The following is a 26418-nucleotide window of genomic DNA, read 5'->3' on the forward strand; positions in this document are numbered from 1 at the left end:
GCTAGCCTGGGCTACATATGTTGGAAAAGAAAAAGGAGAGCAGCATTGCTCAGTTGGTAGAGCGCTGGTGCAGAGCCCACATGAAGCTCTGAATTCCTTCCCCAGGACCACGTAAAACTTGGTGTGGTGGCTCGTATCTGCAACCCCAGCACTCAAAGGTGGAGGCGGGAAGGTGAAAACAGTCAGGCTCATCTGTGACTGTACAGGAAGTGCCATTCCAGTGGGCAGCACTCAGCACTCAACCACAGCAGTGACAAAAGCACGGCTACATCTGAGAGTGCACTGGGAAGAAAATCACATCTAAAGTATCTTACCGAGTCTTCATTTACTATTATTTCAGAGAGAAAAATATGTAACTGTATTTGTCCCTGATCGCATTTAGGGAATAGATGTTAGAATTGTTGCTCTTCTGTCTCTTAGTCCTATGATTTTCCCCCAACACGAGCTAAATCCCAAAGGGGTAGGCTAATGATTCCAAAGCCATCGTAAAGCGTCTGAGAGTGGGTTATATGCGGTGGGGCCTAGAGCTGATCCAGAGACTAAAAGACCCTAACTGGCCAGGGCTGACTTGACTCCGTAGAAAACCAACCCTGGAGAACTTTGTGGTTACATTGTTTTGTAGGCCACAGGTTGTCAGTGAGACCAGGCCGTGAAATGAAAGTCGGGCAGAGGGCAGTCAGGGGGTCTCAGGGCACCGTGCCTTTGTTCCAGGGTCTTTGACGAAGTGCAGAAAGAAATTGAGGACCATTTCTGGAAAGCTATGTCTTCAGTCGGTGTGTATAGTCCTGGTGAGAGTACCAGGAGGCGTGTGAAGAGGTAGGAACTGGGACCAGAGAGATGGCTAGTGGGCGTAGCGGCAGACTTCCGTACAGTGCTGGGAAGGAAGGGACAGGAAAGCTCTGGGGGTCACAGGCAACCCGTTCACGAGGTCCAGAGAGACACCCCCTCAAAAATAAGGTAGAAAGCAATTGAGACCTCTGACTTCTACATACAGAGACGCGCCTGGATGCAGGAATAGACAAGATCACAGGCAGACTGCTCATAGGCAAATAACACAGTAACTCAGGTAAGACGGCTCCTGATGGTGCCGGTGAAGGAGGAAGCTACGCGCATGTGCTCAGAACTACACGCACTATGACGGGTGAAGATGCATCCCTCTACTTAGCATTCAGAGTCACGGGCCTTGGTCATCATCTCGACACAGAAGCACTGGACCGCTGTGCTGTCTTAATTCCCCCTCATGAAATCTGATGTCATTCCTTCCCACTCAGGCCCGAGCCCTCTTTATCTGACGCTAGACATTGTTGTTGCAGGTCCCACTGCAAATGCTCGCAGCATTTGGTTTTGATCAGGGGTAATGGGCATGCATCACCGTGCCCATCTATCCACCGCCCTAAGCAACTTGGACTGCCCACACGATCTGTGTTGTGTAGCTTATGTCTCCTCATGATGGCGTGTGTTTCCCTCCAAACTTACTTGTGAACACTACAGTCCCCTTCCTTCCTTCTTCAGGGGCCTTTCCCCTAAACAATCTACTTTCTAGTTTTGTTTGTAATGTTCTGACCATCAGGTAGAATGTACTATTTTCAGTATAGGTTTATTTTTTTATTTTTATTTTTTTTTATTGTTGCTGTTGTTTCTGCTTTGCAGGACTGAGCCTCAAGGCAAATGCTCTACCTCAGAGCTGACCCCCACACCAAAGTTTTGTTTTAACATTAAGGATATCGATGCATTCCCTGAAATGTGTTATATTTCCTGGATGTTAGAAACTTCTCCTTTTGAGAGACAGGCATTCTGATCTTCTAGAAAGGGAGAAACATTAACACCCGCCTTCCCAGAGTGTCACCAACCTTCACTTAGGAACCCGGCCACACACTTTCATATTGGTTTTCATTTATGGTCTGAACCATGGCTGAAATCTCCTCTTTGACACAATAATAATAGTAATTTGTGGGTTATTAAAACATATATTGGTATTAAGCTCACTCGTTGCTTAAAATCAAAAGAAAAAAGTTGAGACAGAATCTCACATATCCAAAGATGACCTTGAGCTTCATTATAGTCAAGGATGGCCTGAACTCTCTGATCCTCTGTCTTCCAAATGCTGAGATTATGGTCGTGTGCCACCGTGTCCAGTTCATGTGGCACCAAGGCAAACACTGCACCAATCCACTTACAGAGCTCTATCCACTGTCTTCAAATGAGATTTCAAATGACAACTCCCCCAGTGGAGCCTTGGGTGCTGCTGCTAGCACTTAAAGCTCACAGATTCCATTTGGTGAGAATCGGCGACAGGCAAACCTTTATTGTCAGCGCACATGGTTCCTGTCGGTAGGGAGGATGCATGACCTGCATCGCTTTACTGTGGAGATCCACTGGACACCAAGAACGAATCTGCAAGGACTGAGCATGTTGAGTGTGTGGGCCTCGTGGTGCCTGTTCAGCAGGACACATTGGAGGTGGAATGGCCAGCTGTGTAATCAACAGTCTACCATAGTCTTTGGGAACATCATGGAAGATGGTTGAGAAAAGCTTAGAGATTGAAGAATAGTTGGGAATAAGTCATGAGCTCCTTGGAAAGACAATTCTATTGTTCCTGACCCTCTACCAATATATACCTTAAGCTTCTTTATTTTAACGACATAGGCTGTTTTAAGTATAGAGTGTCTGTGGTTAGTCATTCAAACTCTTCTCCTTTGGTAGCACCAAGGGTTGTTACCTGTTTCGTTGATGTCTTGCCCCTTCCCAGCCATTATATTGGCTCTTTATTGTGTTAGGTGTTGTTTGTTTGCTTGCTTGTTTGAGAAAGGAGCTCATATAGCCTGGGGTGACCTCAAGTACTGGGATCACAGGCATGGGCCCCCCGCACTCAGCCTCTGTCAGTGACTTTCCCCATCACACACCTCAGAAGAACCTCTTCTCCAGGCTTCACATTTCCTTTCCGCCTTGAACATGTGTGCTCCACCCCCACCCCCACTGCGCTCAGAGAGAAAGCCAGCTATTTCCCTTGCCAAGAGCTCATCATTCTAATGTTAAAAGTCAAGAGTCCAGAACGGCAGATTCTGTTACTTGATACCATCTGCATCACTAGCTGTTCATTTCCTACATCTTCTCTCCCTCTCCTGAAGTCAAAATAGTCAGCTAAAATAAGAACCAATGATAATATTTATGTTCTCAGCGTGTTCAGTTCCTGCAGAGGCTTTGCGGGGCCTTGGAGTCCGGTCCTTGATGATTTCTCTTGCAGCATTATTTATCTCCCACTCTTCCACAAAAAAGGACAGCTGATTTGCCAAGTTTAGCAGAGTTTTTTTCTGTGTGCGTGTGTGTGCATGCGTGTGTGAATGCATTCACATGTGTGCAACTGAGTGTCTGGGATGGAGGGTAGTCTCAGGTGTCTTCTTCAGTCCCTTTCCGCTGAGGCAGGGACTCTCACATAACCTACAGCTCCCCAAAGGTGGCTGTCGGTGAGCACTCAGGACATCCTGTCTCCCTGTCCACAGAGCAGAGATTACCAGTGCGCGTCACTGCACACAGCTTCTTTAAAACCATATCTTGAGCTCGTATCTTCATTCTTACACAGCAACCACATTCCCGCCTGGGCCTTTCCTCAGTCCCAACTCTGCACTCCGACTACCTCGTTCTTAACTTATTTAAGGCAATTTAAACTTGTGACGCTGGGGAGTTGTCCAGGACAAGCTTGATATTTATCCTCTGTTTTCCCGTGTGAATTTAAGTTACTTAAGAACCCATGTCCTTACCGTGAAGCTTTCCTATTCTCTGCGTAGATCTTCATACATGAGAACGGGAAACGGCTCCTTAATGCAGCAGATATTTACCAGTGCTCTTTGTCTTTAGCCCTGGCCCTCAGAGGAGTGTGTTTATTGCGTGGCTATAAATTATGTTATAAGACAGATGTGGCAGTGTATATCTTTAATCCCAGTACTTGGGAACCAGAGGCAGGCAGATCTCTGAGTTCAAGGCCAGCCTGGTCTATAAAAGGAGTTGCAGAGCAGCCAGGGCTACACAGAGAAGAAACCTTGTCTCAAAAACCAACAACAAAAAGCATTCTAGTTTTAGTTTGGGATCTCTCTGTTTATGTATCTTCGACAGTTTGTCTAAACCTAGAAATATATCCAGAACTGCCTTATCTACTATCCTGACATTTTTCATACATAACTGTAGCGATTTTACAGCTATTTTCATGTCTGCCTTATGCTGTGTCCACTTGCTTTTAGCCGTATTTAATAGTAAAGTTGACTCCACAAATTAAATGGTAAGGAGATGCGGTGTTTTGTGCAGCCAGGCCACTGTGGGTTTATTATTCCACAGCTCACCAGTGTCACAAGACCCAGTGTCTTTCCTCCCTGTCTGCTCCTCTGTCCACAGGGTACTTTCACAGTTTCCCTTCCGTACCCAGCAGAAGCAAAGGATTCAGTGTGACAGGGCCATGCCCGGTGCAATGACCTTGGTACTCCCATGTCTGCAGGAACATAGCTTCTGTAGGCCTCTTTAAGCTTAATGAATCCACCCCTTGGTGCTTGGTCACATTCTGGACACAATATGAAATTATGGAAGCAGAAAGGGAGAAATGAATTTTGAGTGAGCAACCAGCAGGGCTTGTTACAGCCCCAGTATCGGTTCGAGTGACAGGAAACGGTGACTGATAGCCATGCGCTGGGAGTCAGCCTGTGTTTGTGGTAGCCAAAGAGGCACATTTTGTTCACTGCTGAAGCTGAAGAACCTGGAGCTCCCTCTCAAGCCCATTAATGCTCAAGTGCTTAGACTTTTCTAGACTTTTCAGTGGCCCATTCCTAACATGCTACCTTTCAGAATTGAGGAGCTCAGTTTGTCACATGGCCTAGAATTTTAATTGAGCCGCATTTGCATCTGCTGAAAACAGAGTGATTAGGTGCGTCTTAATTGCAGAATGACTGGCACATCAGAGGGGGTAAGCAGCTTCACGGTTTCCCTTTTTAAAAAGGAGTGAGCAAGTGTCATCTTTACAGTAATCACCGAGGAAGGGGCTGAGAGTTCGGTGCCAGGGGCACTGTCAGACACAGGACCGTGAGGAATACAGCAGGGGTTTCTGCTTGTTCAGGAGGTACTGGCTGTCTGTAAAGGTCTGTGGAGATGGGCAGGATCAAAGTGGAAAACAAGAGCATTTATGCTGCATTCAAAATAGTGCATTACCTAAATATAAATTCATGATTGATTTTGTACTGAGACTCATTATAGGAGCAGACCGGAGCAAGTCACTTGCTGCTGATATATGGCTCACTGGTGCTTTCTCAGTAGAGTTATTGTCCACATGAGTATTTCTTATTTTGCATTTTCTTAGCTTAAGAGAATAAAATATCTCATAACCCTTACTTTATATAAAGCTAGTCCTAAATACACAGACATAGGTTTTAATCTTACAATCTAATACATCTGTGTCCTTAATCACATATATGTTTTTCACAAGTTAAACACACAAAACCAATTTTATCTGAGCTTTTTTTTTCTTTAAACATTTCCACATAGGAACAGGGTATAGTGGGAAACTCTTTTTGTTCTGAGTTTAAGTGTATATAATGTGACTCCATAAAAGAACATCTTATGTTTGTACATATGAAATTCCATATTGCTAAATATTTTTAATTAGTTGGCATTCAGAGACACTGGTGAGATCATCATGCCCCCCAGCAGCTTTTCTGTGGTGAGGTATTACCTAAATCTCAATGTTTAGAACAAGGGGAAAGAGTCCTCAGATGTGCGAGGATCATTTCAACAGTATGCTTGCTTGGGGCAGCAAAGTGAGGTAGGAGTTTTCATTTCATAAAATGAGATTACAAGAGCGGAGTTAATAAATCATTTAATACTTTCTCTGTTTCATCCAATTTAGGAAATAAGTTGTATTACATACATGAGAAAATCATTCCGGGTATGGAAAGAGTTGGCACAAACATTCCTTCAGCATATAGTGAGTTGTGAAGGCACCATGTTTATTCTGTGATGGAGCCAAGAGAAGACATATGCCCCCTGAAGTCCTGCCAAAACTATTAGGCAGAGAACCGACCGTATTGCTACCATATTCCATTCATGATTTATGATAATGGTTGCTGTGGAAGGCTAAATCATTTACATTTGTTGAGTTCTTTTTTTGTTTTAGACATTACAGAGGGTCGTAAAATCTATTAGATGATATACATAGTTCAAATGGTGATAACACAGAAGTATACCTGAAACCAGACAGGTAATTCAAGTACACTGGGTATCTATGCCATAGCTTCATTATGGCTCATTTTATGAGGCTTTGTTGGAGGAGAACAGGCATTTTTTTTTTCTGCAGGCAGAGGAATTGTGTTCAGATGCTGGATCCAGGCATGCTTGGGAAGTCAGTGATTGGGCCAGGTTCTTTCATTTCCATTGGCCTCGCTTTGTAGCTATTGCCTGCCTGCCATCTTTATTTCAGGAGGGAAGAGGATGGGAGACAGGCGTGTAGGGATTGCATTTGAGAAGTGTGATGATAAAAGATTGTGCATGAGATGGGAGTTTCACTCACAGTTTGTTTCCAGGCAGGACTCACAGAAATAGCCTCTAGCTTCCATTCAGCCTGTTACAATATTCCAGAATACGTAGGTTTTGAAATTCCTGAAAATTATTTGCTGGTCATTTGGCCAATTATCACAAATTTGGGACCCCACCCATTCCCGAAAGGGTTGAAGTGCAATGGCCTGTGTGGGTAGACCATAGCCACGTTCAGAGACCAGAGGCAGGACCCTGGACTCTACCACAAGCTGTAACTGCATTCCCTTAGACTGCTCTCCCCTGAAGTGGCGTGAGTATGTATAGTAAGTAAACTCCAGGGCAACTTGTAGGCGGACTTTTCCGTGTCCTGGCAGCCACTCCCAAATAACCACTCAGAGACTCATTGTTAATTATAAATGCTTGGCTGGTAGCTCACGCTTGTTATTAGCTAACTTGTACATTTTAAATTGACCCATGTTTCTTATCTACCCTCTGCCAAGCGGCAGTACCTTTTTTCAACACGGCACATCCATCTTACTTCTCTCTGCATTTGCTTGAGATTCCTGAGACCCTACCCTTTTTCTTCGCCCTTCTTATTCCCAGCGTCCTCTTGGTTTGGCTCTCTCGCCTAATCTCTACCTGTCCAGCTATTGGCCAGTCAGCTTTTTTATTAACCAATGAGAGTACTACATATTTACAGGGTACAAAGTTTGTTTTATGGCAGCAGGCAGCCAGGATTTTTGTCCTGTGTTATGTGCTCATTGTAAAACTCACAGCCTTAGTTCATCATAATGTGTAAGGCTACAGATTCTGTGTCTACTTGCAAATGCTAACTGGCTTTTTCTGACAGACTCCCTTGGTTAATATCTGTATCTTCACAGAGAGGAAAAGAAACACATTTTCTGAGACTTCTTTCTGTTTGGTTCATTTTATTTTGAAACAGGGTGTAGTGTACCTAAGGCTAGCCACCGTTACAATGTAGCTAACCTAGCTTTTAAAAACACACTGTGTCTATGTGTGTGTCAGAATGTAGGTCTGTGCCCATGTGCACGTGCAAGTTAAGGTGCCCACAAAATCCAGAAAAGGGCATCAGCTCCCCTGGAGCTAGAGTTAGGTCAGGTGTTTGTCTGTTATCATTTAAATATACCTATGTGTTTGGATCGGACAAGTGGGGGCTGCCCTTCTAGAACAGAAGCATTGGGTCCCTTTGGAGCTAGATTTACAGATGGTTGTGAGCCAACCAGTATGGTGCTGGGATCCAAACTCAGGTCCTGTGAAAGAATAGGACAGTATCTTACCCCACAGCCATCTCTCCAGCTCCTATGTCGGGACTTTGGTTGTGTCTAGGGATTGACTTTCTGAGAGCAGAAATATACTGACTCCTATTGAAGATCTGTATCCCATAAGAAGAATTCTTCACCTTGCTTTTTGTCCCTTCCACTCTACAGCTGGTATCTTGAAAACGATGCAGAACAGTGTTGCTTGGACATGCCATCATTTCACTGACTAGTCTCAGTGTTTCGAGGATTTAGTTAATAGCAGAAATCTGAGGTTACTGGATGAAATCCACAGGGTGTCCTCTGTGGTCCTCAGCTCTTGGTACTTACATCCTGGTGTCCTGTGGCCAATAGAGAGGTCAGGGTATTGACCTGATTTGCAGCCCAAAGAATTTAGAGGACACTTAGTTGTCATATTCTGCTCCATTTTATGTAAGACCAAGGACATGGATCTATCTATGTTGGAAAGAAATCACCTTAGGATTCAGGAGTGACTTGAAGTCTGGAATCACCGTATCACATGTCCCTTTGCTTCTGCATGTGATCCCAGTCGATGGGAGGTGCCTTCTGCTGTAGAAACCATAGGAGAGTGGCGTGTCCTTAGGTTGTTGCTGTGGTTCACTGTATTCTTTCTCTTCTTTTCCCCCGTTCAAGTGGAAGAAGACACCGAAGAGAGCTCGAGGTCAGGGAGGGAGTCCGTATCCACATCTAGTGATCAGCCTTCCTACTCTCTGGAGAGGCAAATGAATGGGAACCCAGAGAAGAGGGACAAGACGGATAGGAAAAAGGACAAAACGGGAAAGGAAAAGAAAAAGGACCGGGAGAAGGAGAAGGAGAAGCTGAAAGCCAAGAAGGGAATGCTGAAAGGCTTGGGAGACATGTTCAGGTAAGTATTCGAAGACTAGCCGGTGCAGTCCTGGGCAGAGTCCTCAGTTGCCCAGCAATGGGATGCGTTCCAACATATACCTGCTCAGGAGGTGATGTGCAGTGACAGAGGCCCAGCTGCTCTAGCCAGCGACTCGGGGTACACGTCCTTACGGTGTGGCATGTGACTGGAGGTGGTTGAGGTTGATGGGAAGTACCTCTCTGGTACTTAAGCTCTTATCTCCCTTCTGGTCTTAGCTGCTGCATTCTCCTGCCTTAGCGATTGCACTGTGGTTATTTTGAGCTCCTTTAGCCGCCTTCATTGTGGTATGTTGCCAACCCACCGCGGTGGCGAGGAAGCAGGGACTCTCTTCCTCCCTCTGCCTGCAAAAGGCCCTTGGAGAAAAGAAAGCCCATTAGAGTGTTGTTTGTTCTTTTTGTGTGGGAACAATGGTTCATTATTTAAATTTAACACAGAGCTCAAGTTAGTTGTAGCATTTAAAGGCTCATTAATAACAAGTCTAATAAAAAAAATGTTACAGATAGAGCTTCAATTAAGCTATGTTGATTAATTTAATACCTATTACATCAGTCTGTAAAGATTTCATTAGATGTAGTCTCTGGCTGTTTCTTGACAGTTGGTTTTGTCCCTAAATTATACTCTAGAGTTACTTAGCATATCCCGCCTTCCAACTTGCTGCTGTACACCACAGTTCCCATTGATGTTCATCTTAGGCGAATTCAGAGACTCGGGTATCTAATGTTAAATGTGGAAGTGGTGAGTGCTACATACAGCAATGCCATGTTTCAAAGTGAAGGTGTCCCGTGTACACAGCTTCCGGCTTTTCAACATATCGTTGTCCTGCATTGCGAGTCCCTTCCCTTTAATTGGTTTTTAATTTTAAAGCACGAATATGAGTCTTTGTTTTCCTAGAATTTCCTGATTTATGGTCCTCAGGTTGGCCCCAACCCGAAGGCTACGGATATAACCTGCGGTCCTCACGGTGGTGTGTTCTCTGGGTGTCTGATGGGTCAGGCCTGGGGAGGAATGGAAGCGGAGAACTCACACTGACTCCGGTTGGCCTGTCAGCGGCCTCCGCTTTAATATATAGCAAACTGCGTGTTTGCCTTCTACCCCTGCAACCTTGGCATCGCCAGAGTTTTTCATGCAGGTTTTTCTTGTTAATATGCTGCTCTTTCTAACTATGTTTTGTCCCTGATGATCTTTCTTCATTATATTGCATATTGCATGCCCATACATATTTATAGGGTGAGATCGTTCTAGCTGCTACTAGATTCCAGTTCCCGTGATGCCGCAGGGAGCAGGGGGTTTGTTCCTCTTTTGCCAAGAGGCAGCTCATGATCTGGCACCCTCACAATACACAGTAATGAGGCTGCCACCTATCAGTACCATCTTGTGGAATCTGCAAAGCCGTCTAGCTCAGTGAAACAGGAAGAGGTGGAAGAGACCTGCCCTAGGCCTGTGACCACTTCAGCCTGCAGCTCTCCCCTGAAGTCTCAGTGAAAACTAACAACAGCCTGTACATGTTCCTTCATCACCAACATTCACCCAGTAGATCCAGGGTTCGCCCCCTCCTCCCCCTCTTTACCTCCCTCCCTCCCTCCCTCTACCCCCCCCAGATTTGTTTGTTTTATGTATATGAGTACTCTGTCTGCATGTACACCTTTATGCCAGAAGAGGGCATCAGATCCCACTAGAGATGATTGTGAGCCACTGCGTGGTTGCTGGAACTTGAACTCATGACCTCTTGAAGAGCAGCCAGTGCTCTTAACTGCCCAGGGCTCTGTTCTTAATGGGAAATAACAGCTGAAGTTCCAGCTTGAAGGACTGCCTTCATTATAAATGTCCTTTGTCTGCAGCTTGTGGCCTCGGGGATAGGGCTCTCCCCTGGGTCAGTAGAGGAAATGGGAGCCCGAGGAGCAGCTTCTGTGAGGGGAGGAGCAGCATTGGGACAAAGAAGTCGGCCCATTTGGAAACTCACAGGCCGACATGCTGGCACTAAGGGTTTTTCTTTTGTTTTGTGAAACTGAGTTCATATTCTCCCCGTGCTTAAGAATGGCCAGGAAGACAGTCGGTCCCAGGCACATCAACCTGTAGTTAGCTGCTTATGGAGTTCGTCCCCATTGCCCAGCTTTCAGAAACTGCAAAACACTACAGTACAACCATTATCAAAAGCAAATTGTATTTAAAAATCAAAAGTAATGCATGTTCAAAGCCCATCACTTCCTAATTATTTTAATGTATACTAAGATCCCTGCATCTGAGATGACGAGCAGTGGGCATGTCTACGTGCTGCGTGCTCCATGCTGCTGCAGTGTCCTGCCTGGCTTGTGGACAGTCATAGCACACACCTCTAATCAACCACGTTGGGAGGGTACCCTAGGGAGGCCAAGGGTCTCACCAGACAGAGCTGGTCTTACTCCACATGGGAGAATACAGCGTGTCTCTGGGTAGGATCGCAGCCTCTCTTCTGCCTGGAGCATGGATGAGGTCTATGGCTAGACTACTGCTTCAGCTCTGTCTTGATTATGTTTGCATAACCATAACAAAGGCTGTGTGTGTCTGTGTGTGTGTGTGTGTGCACATGCACATGTGTGTCCTCTGAATTGTGGAGCCTCATTAGAGTTTTCAAACATTTTATTGATTTTTTTTTAAAAGATTCATTGTATGTGTTATATTTTGCCTGCATGTATATGCATTGTGTGACTGGTACCCATGGAGGTCAGAAGAGGGTTCCTGGATCCTCTAAAACTGTAATCATGGAATGTTCTGAGCCACCATGTGGGTACTGGGAATTGAACTCCAGGTCCCCTGCAAGAACAGTAAGTGCTGTTAACACCGAGCCAACTGTCCAACTCCAAGTTTTCAAGCATTTTCAATGCCTTCCGTGCCTGTTGGATTGAGGATTGGAGACTACTCAGCCCTTTGGTTCTGTGGAATTCCCTAGGCCCTGCACCCCTTAAACTCCATACTGAATGTGGTAAGACCTTGAAATGAGTTTCTTTCTTTCTCTTTGTTCTTTGAGTGAGGCAGGGATACCACGCCCTTAGCAGTACATGGCACTTCTAAAGAATAGGTCAGAACTTGTGTGTGTGCTTTTTCTGAAGCCTACAGAGGTTCGGAGGCTCAAATACGGTAACCCATGCAGGACTAAAGCGCAGTGTAGCTGCAGGTCTCTGTACTGTTCTTTCTGCTGTCTTGTGGTTTCCATAACAAAAAGAAAAGGCTAAGAGGACAGGGACATTAAGGTTGGGAGTCCAGGCGTGGTGGGAGTTCACATGGAGGCCAGAGGGCAATCTTGAGGGTCAGTCCCCAACTTTGTTGCTGAAGCAGGGTCTCCTGCCATTCGGAGTTGCATCTGCCCAACCACCTGCTGCGTGAGCTTCTGGGGATTCTCCATTGCTGCTTCCCATCTTGCCATGTGTGCACCAGGATCCACACAACTCTACCTGACTCTCCATGGGTTCTGGGGATCTGAACTCTGGTCCTTGTACATGTACAGAAAATACTATACCTACTAAAGCTGTCTCCCCAGCTCAGGAGCCCAGCGTTTTACTTGATGTAGCTTCTTTTGCTCTCAGTTTAACTGAGAGTTTCTCTTTACAGTGAGGAGGCTCATAGCTCTCATCTGCCCAAACATTCTCATTTTCTCTGTCTCCCCCCTTGCCACACACACACACAGGACACACATATTCATATACATGCATATATGCATTTTTCCTACCCTGAGTTGTCTAACTTTTTTTAAAGATTGATTTATTTATTTCATGTGTATGGGTGTTTTGCCTGCATGCACAGATATGTGCACCACATGCATGCATGATGCAAATAATCCCCTGGAACTGTAGACAGTTGTATGATGCTGTGTAGGTGCTGGGAATCGAACCCAGGCCCTCTAGAGGTGCATCTAGAGCTATCTCTCCAGCCCCAGTTTTGAGTAAATATAATGTGGGTCAAATTTAGGGACTGTGAGTCAGGCAGAGTAGCATATGCCTTTTAATCCCAGTCTTTGAGAGGCAGAGGTAGGCAGATTTCTGTGAGTTTGAGGCCAGTTTCATCTATATAGTGAGTTTCAGGACACTCAGGGAGGGGTCTGTTGAGAGACCCTGTCTTAGAGCAAAACAACATCGGAGGGGCTGTGTTTTAAGAAGCCACTTGCAAAATGGATGGTGGATCTCCATCACCCACTGCCATGTCCTCACCATACGGTCTCCTGTTTCTTATATCGAAGGGTCACAAGTTCGCTTTAACTGTTGACAAATAGCTCCAAGAACAGCTGCTCGAGTCATATGAATCCCTCCTCAGTTTGCCAGGAATGGAGTTTGTGAGAGAGGACAGCTAGCGGCCTTGTGTTAGTTTTAAACCTCTAGTTTAAATAGAAGAAGACTCCAGTAGCAGACGTGGGATGCCCCGTGTTTGTGTTAGCTTCTCGTACACATGGCATCTCCTTTGGCATGAGTGGAGCTCCCCGCCTCGATTCCGATAGCTTTGTAGCTGAGCAGGTAAGCGGGGTGCCTGAGTACAACTGTCCTGAGGACAAAGTGCCCAAACCAGGGCACGTTTGGGGTTTAGAGGAGGTGAATGTTGGGCTCTCAGATTCCAGACCTGAAAGCATTCCTGAGAACTCTGCTGCTTCCTGGGGTTTCACTGTAGAAGGAGCGAGGGAGGCGGTGCTGTCCGGTGGGTGCTCGGGCACATGCAGGGGCGGCAGCAGCATTATTTTGAACCTTGTTTTGACCTTGGTCTCCACCTTGACAAAAATATTAGCATCTAGCTACTGAAATCCTGTCTTACAGATATTAATAATTAAGGGATGTGTTGCCCTTTTTTTCATCAGTTTGATATGCTTTGCTGGAAAATTGGATCTGTTATTATTTGCCTGTGGAGAACTGTAGCTCTCCCCAATGGAAGGTTCTTGGGAACGACCTGACTATACATGTCTCCGTGTTATTACTTTTTGTGTTGTTTGTTTATTTGTTTTGCATGGGCATGCAGGAAGGCTTTGGTGGTTATATGCTTGTGGTGTGTGTGTGTGTGTGTGTGTGTGTGTGTGTGTGTGTGTGTGTGTGTGAGAGAGAGAGAGAGAGAGAGAGAGAGAGAGAGAGAGAATGGGGGTTCCCTTTGTGTGTGCATACAGAATGAAAAGGTCGGCGTTGCGTAGCTTCCTCAATAGCTTTGCTACACTATTTCCTCAATATCCATATTGAGACAGGGTCTCTTACTGGGACCAGGAACTTGTTGTTTTAAACAGACTGATTGGCAAGTGAAGCCCTGAGATCCTTATTTCTTTCCTTCTTTAGCACTGGGATTATTGGCTTGTGTAGCTACGCCCAGCTTTTTACATGGGTGCTGAGCTTACGTGGAAAGCACGTTATCCACCGACCCATGTTCCTGGACCCTTGTTTGCTTTGTAAGCAACCTGTTGCCTTGATATCCAGGTTGGACTTGAACCTTTCAAACCTCCTCAGCTTCCTATTTCTGCCTCTTGGATACTAGGATGGCAAGTGACGTTTTTGACAGTGAACACCTTTCCTTGTGGGAAGCAAGAACAATGCTTCAATGTTTCTTTAAAGTTTTTAAACATTTATTTCTCTCATCTGTGCACATGTTTGCATGCATGCATTCAGTGTCACATATGTGGAGGTCAGAGGACTACCTGTGAGAGTCAGTTTTCTCCATGTGAGTCCTAGGGATGTAATTTAGGTCATTAAAATTGGCAGTAGCAAGCACTTTTGCTCACTGAGCCATCTCACTAAGGCCGCAATTTTACTAAAACCAAATCCTCTAATTCCAGTTACAACAACCACACATAACGTGTCACATCGCTTGGCTTGAATCTGGAAGACAGCATAGGGGACCAGGTTTGAGTTGTTCAGGTAACATCAGATCCACTGCTAGAGCTGGCTCCTAGGAAGTCATCACTTAGGATCCCAAGAGCAAACCTCAGACCTCACTGGTGTGGCGTTGACAGCCACGTCGGGTTTCTCAGGGAATGGCAAGTGCATGTGGAGGCTCCTCACTAACTTATTTACTAACCTTGTCTGTACGTGTTTCTCACCCAGCCTGGCCAAACTGAAGCCGGAGAAGAGATGAGCAGGATGCCAGACTCAAACTGTCTTGAGCAGCACAAATCATTCTTAAAAACTTGGTGGCTGGGCTGCGGCTCAGTCTAGAGTGCCTGCCCTGACTGTACAAAGCCCTGGCCTCGATACCCAGCACCCAAAAGCCTGGGTGTGGCGGTGCATGCCTGTCCTCCCAGCACCTGGGACGTGGAGGCAGGAGGATCAGAAGTTCAAGGTCGTCCTCCACTTCATAGTGAATTCGAGGCCAGCCTGGGATACATGAAACGTGTCTCAAAGAAGTTTTTTAAAAATCCAAATAATAAATTTACTTTCAATGAATTCTTAGCGGCTGTTGATGAGTTTTGTTTATGCCATCCATTTGGATGATTTAGTGATTTCTATTACAGTCAATTTGAATCTTTTGATAATGATTTCATGCTTGGGGGTTTAAATTGCTGTTTCAAAAGACAGGGATGTGGGTTTTTTTTTCCCCACCTCTCAGGTTATTTTGTTTTGTTTCATTTTTAAATTATCCACTTTTCTCAGTGGACGCAGATAGTCCTGTGTCTTTAGACCTCAGAAGTGGGTACCAGTTGGATGGTAGATCACTGCATCTGAGATGACTGGTCTCCCACATAGCGTGGCAACAAGGGGGACCCTGTTTTGGGGAGCAGGACTGGATTGAGGGGTGTGAGTGGCAGTCACCTCCCCACTGGGGATGAAAGAAAAGTGCAAAGATCAGTAACCAAATGATTGGGACGGAAGGGACCTCTTGCCACGGGTCAGTCCCTTAGTTCGTTAGAGGCTCCAGAGAAGCAAAGCAGTTAATGAAAGGGTTTTTAGGGTGGCAGTATTGGCGGTTTCCCTCAGTGCTTCTAAGGAGACCCACTTGTCCACACATGGGGTTGAGAAGGGCATACTGAGTAAGGAATGCTTCTAGGAAGAGCCACCTGGCCTCAGCCTCTGCCCATGTGGGGGAGCCCAACTGTCTCCTGTTTAGCATGAGCCTGGCTGCCCTGTAGAAAGGTTTGAGTTTCCGTTCACCCTAGAACTCTCAGATACAGACTCTAGCTTCTGTCTCCTGAGGATGTGAGACCTCTGTGTCTTCATCAGACGTGAACATGACAGCCTTCAGTAAAGGCTGTCCTGGAGTCAGTGTGGGTGGGTGAAGTCTTGATGCTGCTTTGCTTCTGTGGATGAGTAAAGCCCCCAACTCACCCAGGAAGACCCTCACCTGGACCTTAAAGAGCAGCTAGTGCAGATATTTCACCTTTGTAAAACCAGCAAGGCCTGGACTTTTAGGGCCCAGACCCAATCGCTGCATGGATTAACGGGGCCAGGTTCACCTTGGTGAAATTAGATGGTGGCCAGAGTATTCCTCTAAGGATTTCAGGACTTCAGTTCAAACACGTTCCTGCAGGGCTGGGCTAGCTCAGTGGGTAGAGTGTCTGCCTAGCATGCACAAAGCCCTGGGTTCAATCCCCAGCACCTCATAAACCTGGCATGGTGCTATACACCTGTAATTTCAGAACTTAGGAGTTAGAGGCAGTAAAGGGTAGACGTTTAAGGTCAGCCTTGCCTACATAGTGAGCTCAAAACCAGCCTGGGATACGTGAACCTCTGTCTCCAAAAGATAAAAGAAATAAATAGAACAGAAAATACATTCACAAAACCATCCCTGTAACAAAACAAGGAGTGGCGCGTTGAAATGGAAAGAACTGGAACATAGACGTTTTTCATTGTATTTTTGTTTGTTTTTATTGTCTCCGCAACAGCGAATAACCTTGTTTTATAATTGTTCGAACTGGGGAGGTTTTCTTGAGCTAAGTTCTGAGTCTGTAAGCCCCAAGGACTTAGAATGTGGTGCTTTTAATGCAAATCAGAACAGGGTTTCCCGTTTCCTATCCCCGGAAAGTGAGTGTTAGATTGACCTGTTAGCGACGGTGAGTCCAGGGCGCCGATCCTTGTTTCCCAGGTGTCCGTCTCCTTATCAGAACATTTAAATGGCAGCTGCGGTCCTCTGCAGACCTACAGTGTGAATGCAGTGTCCGCCTCAGGAGGGTGGCACCTGCTTTGTGGTCTCTAGACAGGAAACCTTTCTGTAAAAGGAATTTTTTGACAGTTCTGAGATGCTAAGTCAATTTCAGTCCTAGACTCTATAGAAAATGGAATCTTTTCCCTTCAGTTGACGTGAAAATTGAGGGCTAGTGACTATTCACTTTCTCATAACGCGGGGTAAATAAACGCTATCACACCACTGAAGGATGTGCTGGAGACAGGCTTTGTGCGTTCGCATCCGTGTGTGCTTTTATCCGTGCCATTGGAGGCCCTCAGCTTTACCATTTAATGTGATGGATCAAGCAGACTTTATTCCCAAATGTGTTTTCTCCAAGCCACAAATTATTACATAGAGTAATTGTTTTGTCCTCTCAGAGTACTTTTAAGGAAGCATCTAGAAGCCCGATGTCCTGCACAACTGAGCAGCGTATGGCTTTCTTCTGATGTGCGTTTAATAATATCCCCTTTAAAAACCAAAGGTTGAATTTCCCATCATGGTTAAATACCCCCGAGACTGCTCTTCCTTTTGTCTTGCTCTAGGGTCCTATAACCACCCATGCATTCAGTGGTGGTGAAAATCCTGGAGCTGGCCTCTTCCTTGTTAGCCTGCTCTGGGCTCCGGTGCTAACGGCTCTTTCTCCTTTGCCCTGCATCTTTCTTGCCTCACCACCGACACTGTCCTGCATAGTCCTGCATTCTGCACCTGCATTGTGCTGCATTCTGCACCCGCGCTGTCCTGCATTGTCCTGTGTTCTACACCTGCATTGTCCTGCATTCTACACCCGCACTGCCCTGCATTCTACACCCTCACTGTCCTGTATTCTGCACCCGCACTGTCCTGCATTCTACACCCACACTGTCCTGCATTCTACACCTGCATTGTCCTGCATTCTACACCTGCACTGTCCTGCATTCTACACCTGCACTGCCCTGCATTCTACACCCGCACTGTCCTGCATTCTACACCCGCACTGTCCTGCATTCTGCACCCGCACTGTCCTGCATTCTGCACCCGCACTGTCCCACATTCTACCACTCTTGTCCTGGAGAAAAATCCCTTAACTATACCCATCCCCATCCAACTCCTTGTTTCTCTTCACAGCAAACCATGCTGTCTCCATTTTCCCCACACACTTCTCCCAGTCTTATGTAGCCCAGGCTAGACTCCAACTCCCTGTGCAGCTAAGAATGGCCTGGGATTTCTGAACCTCCTGCCTGCACCTCTTGAGTGCTGGGATGGCAGGTGTGTGCCACTACTCCCCCTTTATGTGGTGCTGGGGATGAAGCCTACAACCTTGTGATGTCAGTCAAACATTCTCCCGAATAAGCCACATTCTGTGACCCTCCCATCCTCCTTTGGACCTTTTCACTACGTCTCTGTCTGACGCTGCTCTGCACAACCCGCCAGCAGTCTCCACTCCGCTCTCACCCTTCCCAGCTGTGCTGTCCCACCTGCGTTCTGCCCACTCTGCTCGCTTTTCTTCCTAATCCCATGTCCTCTAGTCCTGGGCTTCTGCCGGACCCGTCCTTTCTCCCCTTCTCTATACTCTTTTCTTCCTTTTTTTCAGGGGCACAGAGAGCTGGAATTTCTGGAACAGAGCCTTTGGGTTCTCAGGCTGGGCAAAAGACTCCCAAGCTTGTACCTCTAGCTGGAGCATCGCCTTTGAGTTCTGGTTGGGCAGTGCCCTCTTTGACATTCTTATTTGGTATGGGCTGATAGCGGCAAAGTCCCCTGTTTGCACCCAAAACTGTGTGTCCCCCTTTCCCCATTGTGACTCTCTTCTTCACTTGACTAGCTCCAGCCGCTTAGAACAGTCCTTGACATCAAACACTTGACTTGTGAATATGCAGAGGCCCATTTGGTCTGTTCCAGCTCCCTATCTATTGCCCTGGCAATGCATTGCCTGTATGGGTTCCACAATGGCCACGGAAGGCAGCCTGCTAATGGCCAGCGTCAGAAATGGAGCCTGGGAGGGGTCTGTGGGAAAACCTTTGGAGCTGACTGGAGAGTGGAAGTAGGGGACCTGTATATGTGGGACCTTTTGGCTCTGCTTGCAGCCAGTGCCCTTGCTGGCATGTGCAGCAGCTGCCCTGCGTGTCCTTGCACTGGAGGCCTGAGCTGTCGTGTGTCCTCCTCTGTTCAGCACCACCCCCATAGATTTCCACATCACCTAATTCCACGTGAAAATCTCAGTCACTGTCGCCAGAGGCATTGCCTGTGATACTGGGGTCCTTCCTGCCTGCCATCTGTTGCTGGCTTCCTCTTCTCTGACATCACCTAGCCACTAAAACCTGTACGTTCTCTCTCTCTCTCTCTCTCTCTCTCTCTCTCTCTCTCTCTCTCTCTGGCTTTGTTCTTGAATCTGTGGTATTTTTGCTTCTCAGGGTGGTGGGTCCAAGCTGCAAGCTGCCCTCTGCTCTCTGGCACTTCCTGCCACACTTCTTGTTATAACGGGACTTCTCTCCTTTCCACTGGTTGTTATCCGTCATGATCTACTTCCTCGGGTTCAACCTGACAACGGCAGGGGATGTTAGCTTCTTTGCCCCTGTATCCTGGGCAGGCTGGTGCCCAGTCAGCACCCAGAAGTTCTTAATGGAAGCCAAGTGTGAATAAGCTGTCCCTTGACTTCCATCTCTCCCCTAAGGCCTCTTCCACAGCCTCCAGGGCAGCTCCCCCTGGCTCTCTGGGACTGTTGGGAGTGCCAGGCCATAACATCACCTCGGTGGAGCCATCAAACATTGGCCCAGAAGCCAGGGTAAACATAGCCCTGGTTCCCGGGCCATTAACTCTAAGTGGACTTTTACACCCTGCGCCATAAAGGGTAACCTTCTGAGCAGGATCGCTACAGAACCATGACCTGGCAGAATGGCAGAGTCACGGGCATCAGAATCCCAGTGCCCGTCACAGACGAGAGGGCTGGCTCTCCCTCCTGCATTCCTGAGCTGGTCCTTGCCCACACAGTGATGGCCTTGAGAGACCCTCCTTTTGGCTGGCTTCCCAGAATTCTCTCTACCATGCCTTCCTTTCCGTGGCCAGTGTTTCCTAGCAACTTCCTAGATACCGCCAACCTGTTCCCTCAGCACACGGTAGGTGGGCTTCTTTTAAATCCAGGCAGTGGTAGCAAGCATTGAGCAAATGTGGCCTGTTTAGTCAGCAGTAGCCAGGGCAAGAGGGGCACTCCTGGCCGTCTGAAGAAGCTGTGCACTTTGCATCAATGCTGCTGCCCCACTTGAAAAGAGGATGCCATGTCCTTACCTACCTGGCCCCGAGACAATGTCATACAGGGTGTTCTTCCCATGCTCTGTAAGCCTAGCACATGTTTTCCCTGCTGTCGGTAACCCTAATGATATACATGTTCTCCCGCACAGCAGCCTTTACACAGTGTATCCCAGGCATGGTCCTTCCTGTTGGGCTGTTCGCAGCTCCCCAGGTCTGAGGGTCGTATGCTGTAGAGTTGATGAATTCAAGCATGGTGTTAGTGCTACATTCGCCATGTGAGGGTCTTTCTAAGACTCAAAGCATCAGAATTCAGGAGATGGAGTAGGATTCTTCCCTTAAAGAAGCCAAATACCCTTCCTCAAAGTGTATGAGCAGCCCTTGAGGAATATGTTGGCATCAGGACTGTCTTCCTCTGCATGGTGGTTCACACACGCAGGTGTGTGTGGCTCGGCAACAGGGGGTGCTCTGGAGCTGTCTCGTTTTCCTGTAGACCTGGAAGAGTCACACTGCTGCTCTGTGCACTCAGCTGGGACCTAGCCCCCTCCTGCAGCCCAGCATCTTCTGGCACTCCTAAATGAGGTGTGGTTTGACAGGGTGATGACAGCCACACCTCCTTAGTCTCTCTTCCCATAATATTTATAATACTTATATTGTAATTAACACTCCCCACCCCCAGGCACTCTGTCTCCTTATGGAACAATCTTCAGCTGGAAAAGGAAAGCAAAGGGGACCCCGGGATGTGGCTCAATGGGCCCACGCTGCGTAGATTCAGCGTGATGGTACACTTGCAAGGGGCTGGAGGCAGAAGGCTCAGAAGTTCGGAATCACCTTATGCTACATGAACCACCTCAGAGACCTTATCCTAAGAAAGACAATTTCATAGTCTGGGTCTACATAGCAACAGAAGGTTGAGAAAACACTTTCATAGTCTGGGTCTGCCTAGCAGCAAAAGGTTGAGCTGAGCCGCGTTGACTGTAGATACCCTTCCTAGCCGTATCCACTCATCATGGTACTATTTCTTATCATCCTCTCTTGAGGACCCCCATTTCTGGCCTTGTGGAAATGCAGGCCATGAGTTCTTTATGGGAAACGTGTTCCTCTCACAGCCTGCTGCAGCTGGCATTTACCCGTCAGTCAGCGCTGCATGCTGAAGCTGGTGGACATCTGCTGAGAACATTGCTTTCCCTAACCCGCTTAATCCTCACCATAACCCTAGAAGGTGCTATTTTTAGCTGTGTTTTATGGCCAGAGAGACTAACAACACCCAGGATCAACGAAGTGACCTAACTTACCTGCTCACACCGTGAATGCCTCACTGAAATCCGACATTCTGCCCTGGAGCTAAGCCAGGTGCCAAGCTGGCCAGCCTTTTTGTCTCCTTTGGGAATCTGTGCTTGGGCCCCAACTGTTAGGAAATCTACCCCAGTGCTACACTGCTATTGTATGTGCTGCCAGAAGCACACACCCCTGTTGTTAGCTCTGAGATACAGAAGTTTGTGCCCTTTGGTCCTGACAGTTGAGTTTCTGTCTCTGCCTAATTTCTGTACTGTTCTTTCGGTGCCTCCCTGGTTCTTTGATTACTCCCGAATCCCTTTCTTCCCCGCTCCCTCCGTTTCCTTTGTAGCGTTCCCTGGGATAGGGTCCAAGGCTTTCCACTCGTCAGGCAAGCACTCCACGGTTTGGCTACATTTCCCCAGCCCATCCTCCACAGTTAACCTTATGGGTTCTGTCACTGAATCAAACATCGCCACCTGGACATACCTCCTCTCCTAAGTGACTGCACTTCATGTGATGGCAGAGTCCCTTGGCCAGCACGAAAGGCAAGCTGAGCCAGCTTGCTCCTTCCCCTGCCACTCTTCAAGGCTGTCCCTCAGTGCTCTGACTCCCCGTCACGCTTCTGCCTCTGCCTGGTATTTCCTCGTACTCCCTGCATGCACCTGCCTGTACCTCAGACCACGCTCCACCTCTGCCCGGTCTTAACTCTGCTATTAAAGCAAGTGTGTGCCGTCATCCCGGCCTCCTCACAACCTGTCTGTACGCCTCCCTCCAGGGCTAATTCTACCCTGGCTGCTATCTCCGTGTCTGCCCAGCTGGTGCTGACGGTGCAGGAGACCAGGGTGCTCCTCTCTGGCTCTGCCCCTGAACAAGGTGCTGGGCTCAGCAACTCATCTTCCGCCTTGGTTCTCTCTGGGATCTTCCATCCTGGCCTTCAGGGTCCAGGACTCTGGCTCGGGGCTGGAGCACTTTTCCCAGCGTGTGTGAGGTTCTGTCTCCAACCACTGTCTCTTTATGCCGCAGCTCCTAGCCCTTCTCCTCGCTCACTGATATGACCCACATCTCAAGGTGAGCTTTGAAACCTCAAGAATTTCACATTTTTTTTTCCTCAAAAGGGAAGGAAAAAGAGGTTTAGGCTCAGTTCTGGGATGGCCTTGCACCTGGTAGGCATGCACTCTGCCACTGGACCACAAAGATGACGTCATCTGTGTCTTTCGGAGCATGGATTCTGACACAGCTGCTTACAAGCAAACCTGCCATGGGTGCCGAGAGAACTGAGTTCTCCTGCTCGGTTTTTGTTCATGTTTTTTTTTTTTTTGGGGGGGGTGTTGTTATTTCGAGGCAGGGCTCCTGGAGCCCAGCTAGCTTCAAACTCTTTATGTAGCCTCGGACTTGGAAGGTCTGAGCCGGTGCCTCCACAGTCCTGGGATTCTGGGTGTGTACCAGCCAACACTCCTGGTACTGTTCAGTGCTGAGCATCAGCCCCGGGGCTTTGTTCCTGCTTGGGAAGCCCTTCACCTGCAGAGGCATGTCCCGACCCCTGGAGGTTCCCCAGAACGTCGCAGCAGCTCCTGGATGCCCCTTGGAGTGTAATGGCGATGTAGAGCTGCCACTGTGTGCTGGCCTCACTGGCTAGGCTTGGTTAGGCACCGGCTTCCCTGGGGGTGTGGGCTTGCAAATGAGCAGGAACCATTGGCCAGCACTGCTGGTCAGCACTCCTGAAGAGTGCCTGTTGAGGATTAACTTTTACTGCTCTTCTGTGGTTGGTCACTCCCTGCTCTAGCTCATTCCCAGTGAAGGAAGTTGGTGCTGCCTGACCCAGCACTGTGTGCACGTTCCTGCCACAGGATCTCAGTGCCCCAGGCAGGAGGCTGCTGCTAAGGGGAATGCCTTCCATCCCTCTCCCCACGTCCAAGCTCCTCTCCCACCGCCCCCTGCCAGCCATGCTGTTAGGATGACTTCGAAATCAGCACAGTACAAAGCTGAATCCACATAAAATGTCACTGGAAAATTCTGAGCCTTTTATCGTCATCAGGTGGGAAGGGGTTCTCGTGGGGAGCAGGCGAATGTGGCTCCCCAAATCTCCCCCCTAACATCCATGTCCTTAAATAATCATGAGACACAACCGCCGATTTCACACTTTCAGCGACATTTAGAACAGGGCCAGCTCTGTCCTAGGCACAGTTTTAGGCTTCAGGGATTGAGGGCAGCAGCTACCTGTCCGTGCCAGCTGCTGGCTTCGTGGAGCAAGCCCCACCCCAGTGGGACTGTCTGAAACGACAGCATGGACTCTGTCCCAGGAAGTGAGAATAGAATGGTCTAGCCTGGACTAGCAAGTCTGTCAAATTTCAGAAAATGACGGAAGAACTGAATAGACTGTTTTGCCTCATTGGGATTCCGTTTTGGTTTTTTTTTTTTTTTAATCTCCATCCTTGGTAATGAATACGCTCACCTGTGCCGCCTCTTGTCCTTGTGACACACACAACTGCCAAGGTCACTTTCCCCAAGCATCATACACAGTCCGCTTTGACGCTCTCTGGTCATGCTAGATATGCAGCCGTCGGAGAAGGGAGAGCGTTCGGTGGAATCCCACCACGGTAGTTCGCTCTTCACACCAATCTCGGTCGTGAAGCAAACAGCCACACGTGATTCCTGCCACACGTGTTCTGAATCAGAAGCCAGTTCCTGTTTCTGATCGGAGGTTAGGCAGATGCCGGCCACCGATGCTGTTTTGTTTGTGAGACGGGATCTTGTGCCCGTCATCCCGGGAGTAGCAGCTGGAGTCAGGTTATGGGCTTTGGGTTGTGCGGCGCCTGTTTTTAGTGAAGTAACTCCCAAAGTACGACTTGTAGGAACGGTGAATTAAGGCACATCTTGTCAGTGGTTTGTGTCTTAGGGGAGCTGAGAGAGGAGTTTTCACAAGCTTACTGGGTTTCGTCTTAGCACGTGTTGGGAGCCAGTATCATCCGTCCACAGCCTTCCCAGAGGTCTTGTGGGATGAGAGTCAAAATCCATGCTTGCCTCTGAACTTCTTCATATTTACACACTGAGAAAGGTACTAGGTCAAGCAAATAGCTTGCTTCATCAAAACACCAGCTTTATTTATTTATTTATCTATCTATTTGTTTATTTAATTTATTCTGTCTCTCCCATCCCCCTCATCTCCTTCCCCCCCCCCTTGCCCTTTCTACCTGTCTCTTTTCTTCTCTCCCTCTTTTTCTTTGGCAGTGGTTGAGATCAAACCCCAGGCTTTGTACAAGCAAGGCAGGCGTTCTATCCACGGAGCTATATCTCCAGTCCACTTATATGAGTTTATTTGTATGAAACTTCCTTTTATAACATACGGCCATCTACTGTGGCCTCACCTGTGATCTCAATATCTTTTATTCCCAGAGTCCTCTTCTTTTCCTTCCTATGTAGACCTCTGATATTTAGACTCGAGAAACCACTTTTAGCTGTAATTTTTACTGTGAGAGGAAACTTTTTTATAATTCTTTATTTTAGATCGCATTTTAAGATTTTATTATTTTTATTTGTGTATGTAGGGAAATGTATGCCAAGTGAAAAAGGGTCCCATCCCCGGGAGCTGGAATTACAGGTGCTTGTGATCTGGTGAGACCTGAACTCGGGTCTTCTGGAAGAGTGGCGCGTGGTCCCAGGCAGCAAGCCATCTCTCCAGCCCCGCAGCCCCACATTCTGTTAGTTCTGTAAGAAGTCATGCGTGTATAAGCAGCATTTCCACCCTGTTTCCGTGGAGTACGAGAGAAATGGAAAGGACTTTCTTCTCTGAGCAGCGTCTCCGTCCTTCCAGCGACATGGGTGATGGACCACAAATAACTGTGGAGAAAGCACAGCGGTGTCCTAGGAGGATGGGTGTCTCCCCTCGCCCTCGCCACCCAGAGAAGACCCAGACCACAGCAGAAGCAACGAGGAGAAAATAAAAAGCGTTTCTGAGTGTTATACTAAAAGCCTTTGTCAGCCCATGGCAGCCTGGACGTTTTAGGGAGAGATTGGTTGTCGAGAACTGTGGGTGCCACCTGCAGGCGGTGTGCCCTGGAGATGGCATGCGTGCAGAGAGGTTGCAGAGAAGAGCTGTCCCCTGAGGCAGAGTGTGCGTGTGAAGCAGCATGCCTCATCTTCTGTCTTCAGGACAGTATTTCTGTGACTGTGGCCCAGACCCGAACAAGCCCAGCTGAGAGGTTGGTGGTCCGGCCCCCTTTTTATGGCGTCATTTCCAATACATATTTTATTACACTAATTTTGTTATTGATGTTGTTATTTGATTTTTTTTTTAAAGACGGGGTCTCTTATAGTGCAGAGTAGCCTAGGATTTGCTATGTAGCTCATGACAACCTTGAGCTTCTGATCCCCCTGCTTCCACTTCTCAAGTGCTGGGATTATGGGTTTGCACCCCATAACCTCTGCCTGGTTCTATGCGGTGCTGGGTATGAAACTGGTCTTTGTGCCCACTAGGCAAGCTCTCTACCAACTGAGCTGCTTTCCCTGCCCGTATCCTGTTGTTTTTAAATCGTACAGAAGTATAGAGAGAGTGTAATGTTTACTAGCATGATCGTTTGGTGTACGGTGTACACCACACAGCTTCCATCCCCAGAGTTCCATCTTTGTGCACAATTGGCATTCTAAACCTGTTAAACCGTGGCTCCTGAGCTCTCTCCTCTCCCACCCTCTCTGTGAATCTGACCCTCGAAGTCCCTCACAGAAAGGACATCATCCAGCTTTTCTCTCTTTCCCCTGGTTATGTCACGTGGTATGATGTCCCCAGGATCGTGTCGCTATTTACTGTGTGTCAGAATCTCGCTCCTTTCAAGTCTCAGTATATTCTAGAGCTTGTGTTCACGTTCCACCCCGCTGCTCTGGATGCTGCTGTAGTACATGGATGTCTGTGCATATGCTTGTGTCCTTCGTGTCTTCCGTGTCCTCCATGTCCTGTGTGTCCTCCGTGTTCTCCGTGTCCTGTATCCTCTGTGTCCTCTGTGTCCTCCGTGTTTTCCGTGTCCTCCCTGCCCTCTGTGTCCTCCGTGTCCTCCCTGTCCTGTGTGTCTTCCATGTCTTGTGTGTCCTCCGTGTTCTCTGTGTCCTCCCTGCCCTCTGTGTCCTCCATGTCCTGTG

General features: G+C 47.7%; 1 protein-coding gene across 25 annotated transcripts in view; it reads left to right on the plus strand.

Moving 5' to 3' along the window:
* Pard3 (par-3 family cell polarity regulator) overlaps window positions 1-26418 on the plus strand; it is a 512103-nt gene that overhangs the window by 337844 nt on the left and 147841 nt on the right. For 20 of the 25 annotated variants that reach the window (XM_087900660.1, XM_087900650.1, XM_087900645.1 and 17 more), the window contains one exon: window positions 8442-8673. In XM_087900660.1, coding sequence (XP_087756786.1) covers window positions 8442-8673 — 232 coding nt within the window. Of the gene's footprint in view, window positions 1-8441; window positions 8674-14735; window positions 15075-26418 lie in introns of those variants that run through there. The other 5 variants (XM_085681949.2, XM_085681946.2, XM_048450160.3 and 2 more) reach the window with 1 other exon arrangement.

Source organism: Myodes glareolus, chromosome 22 (genome assembly GCF_982192425.1).
Source record: "Myodes glareolus chromosome 22, mMyoGla1.1, whole genome shotgun sequence".
In the NCBI taxonomy this organism is placed as follows: Eukaryota; Metazoa; Chordata; class Mammalia; order Rodentia; family Cricetidae; genus Myodes; species Myodes glareolus.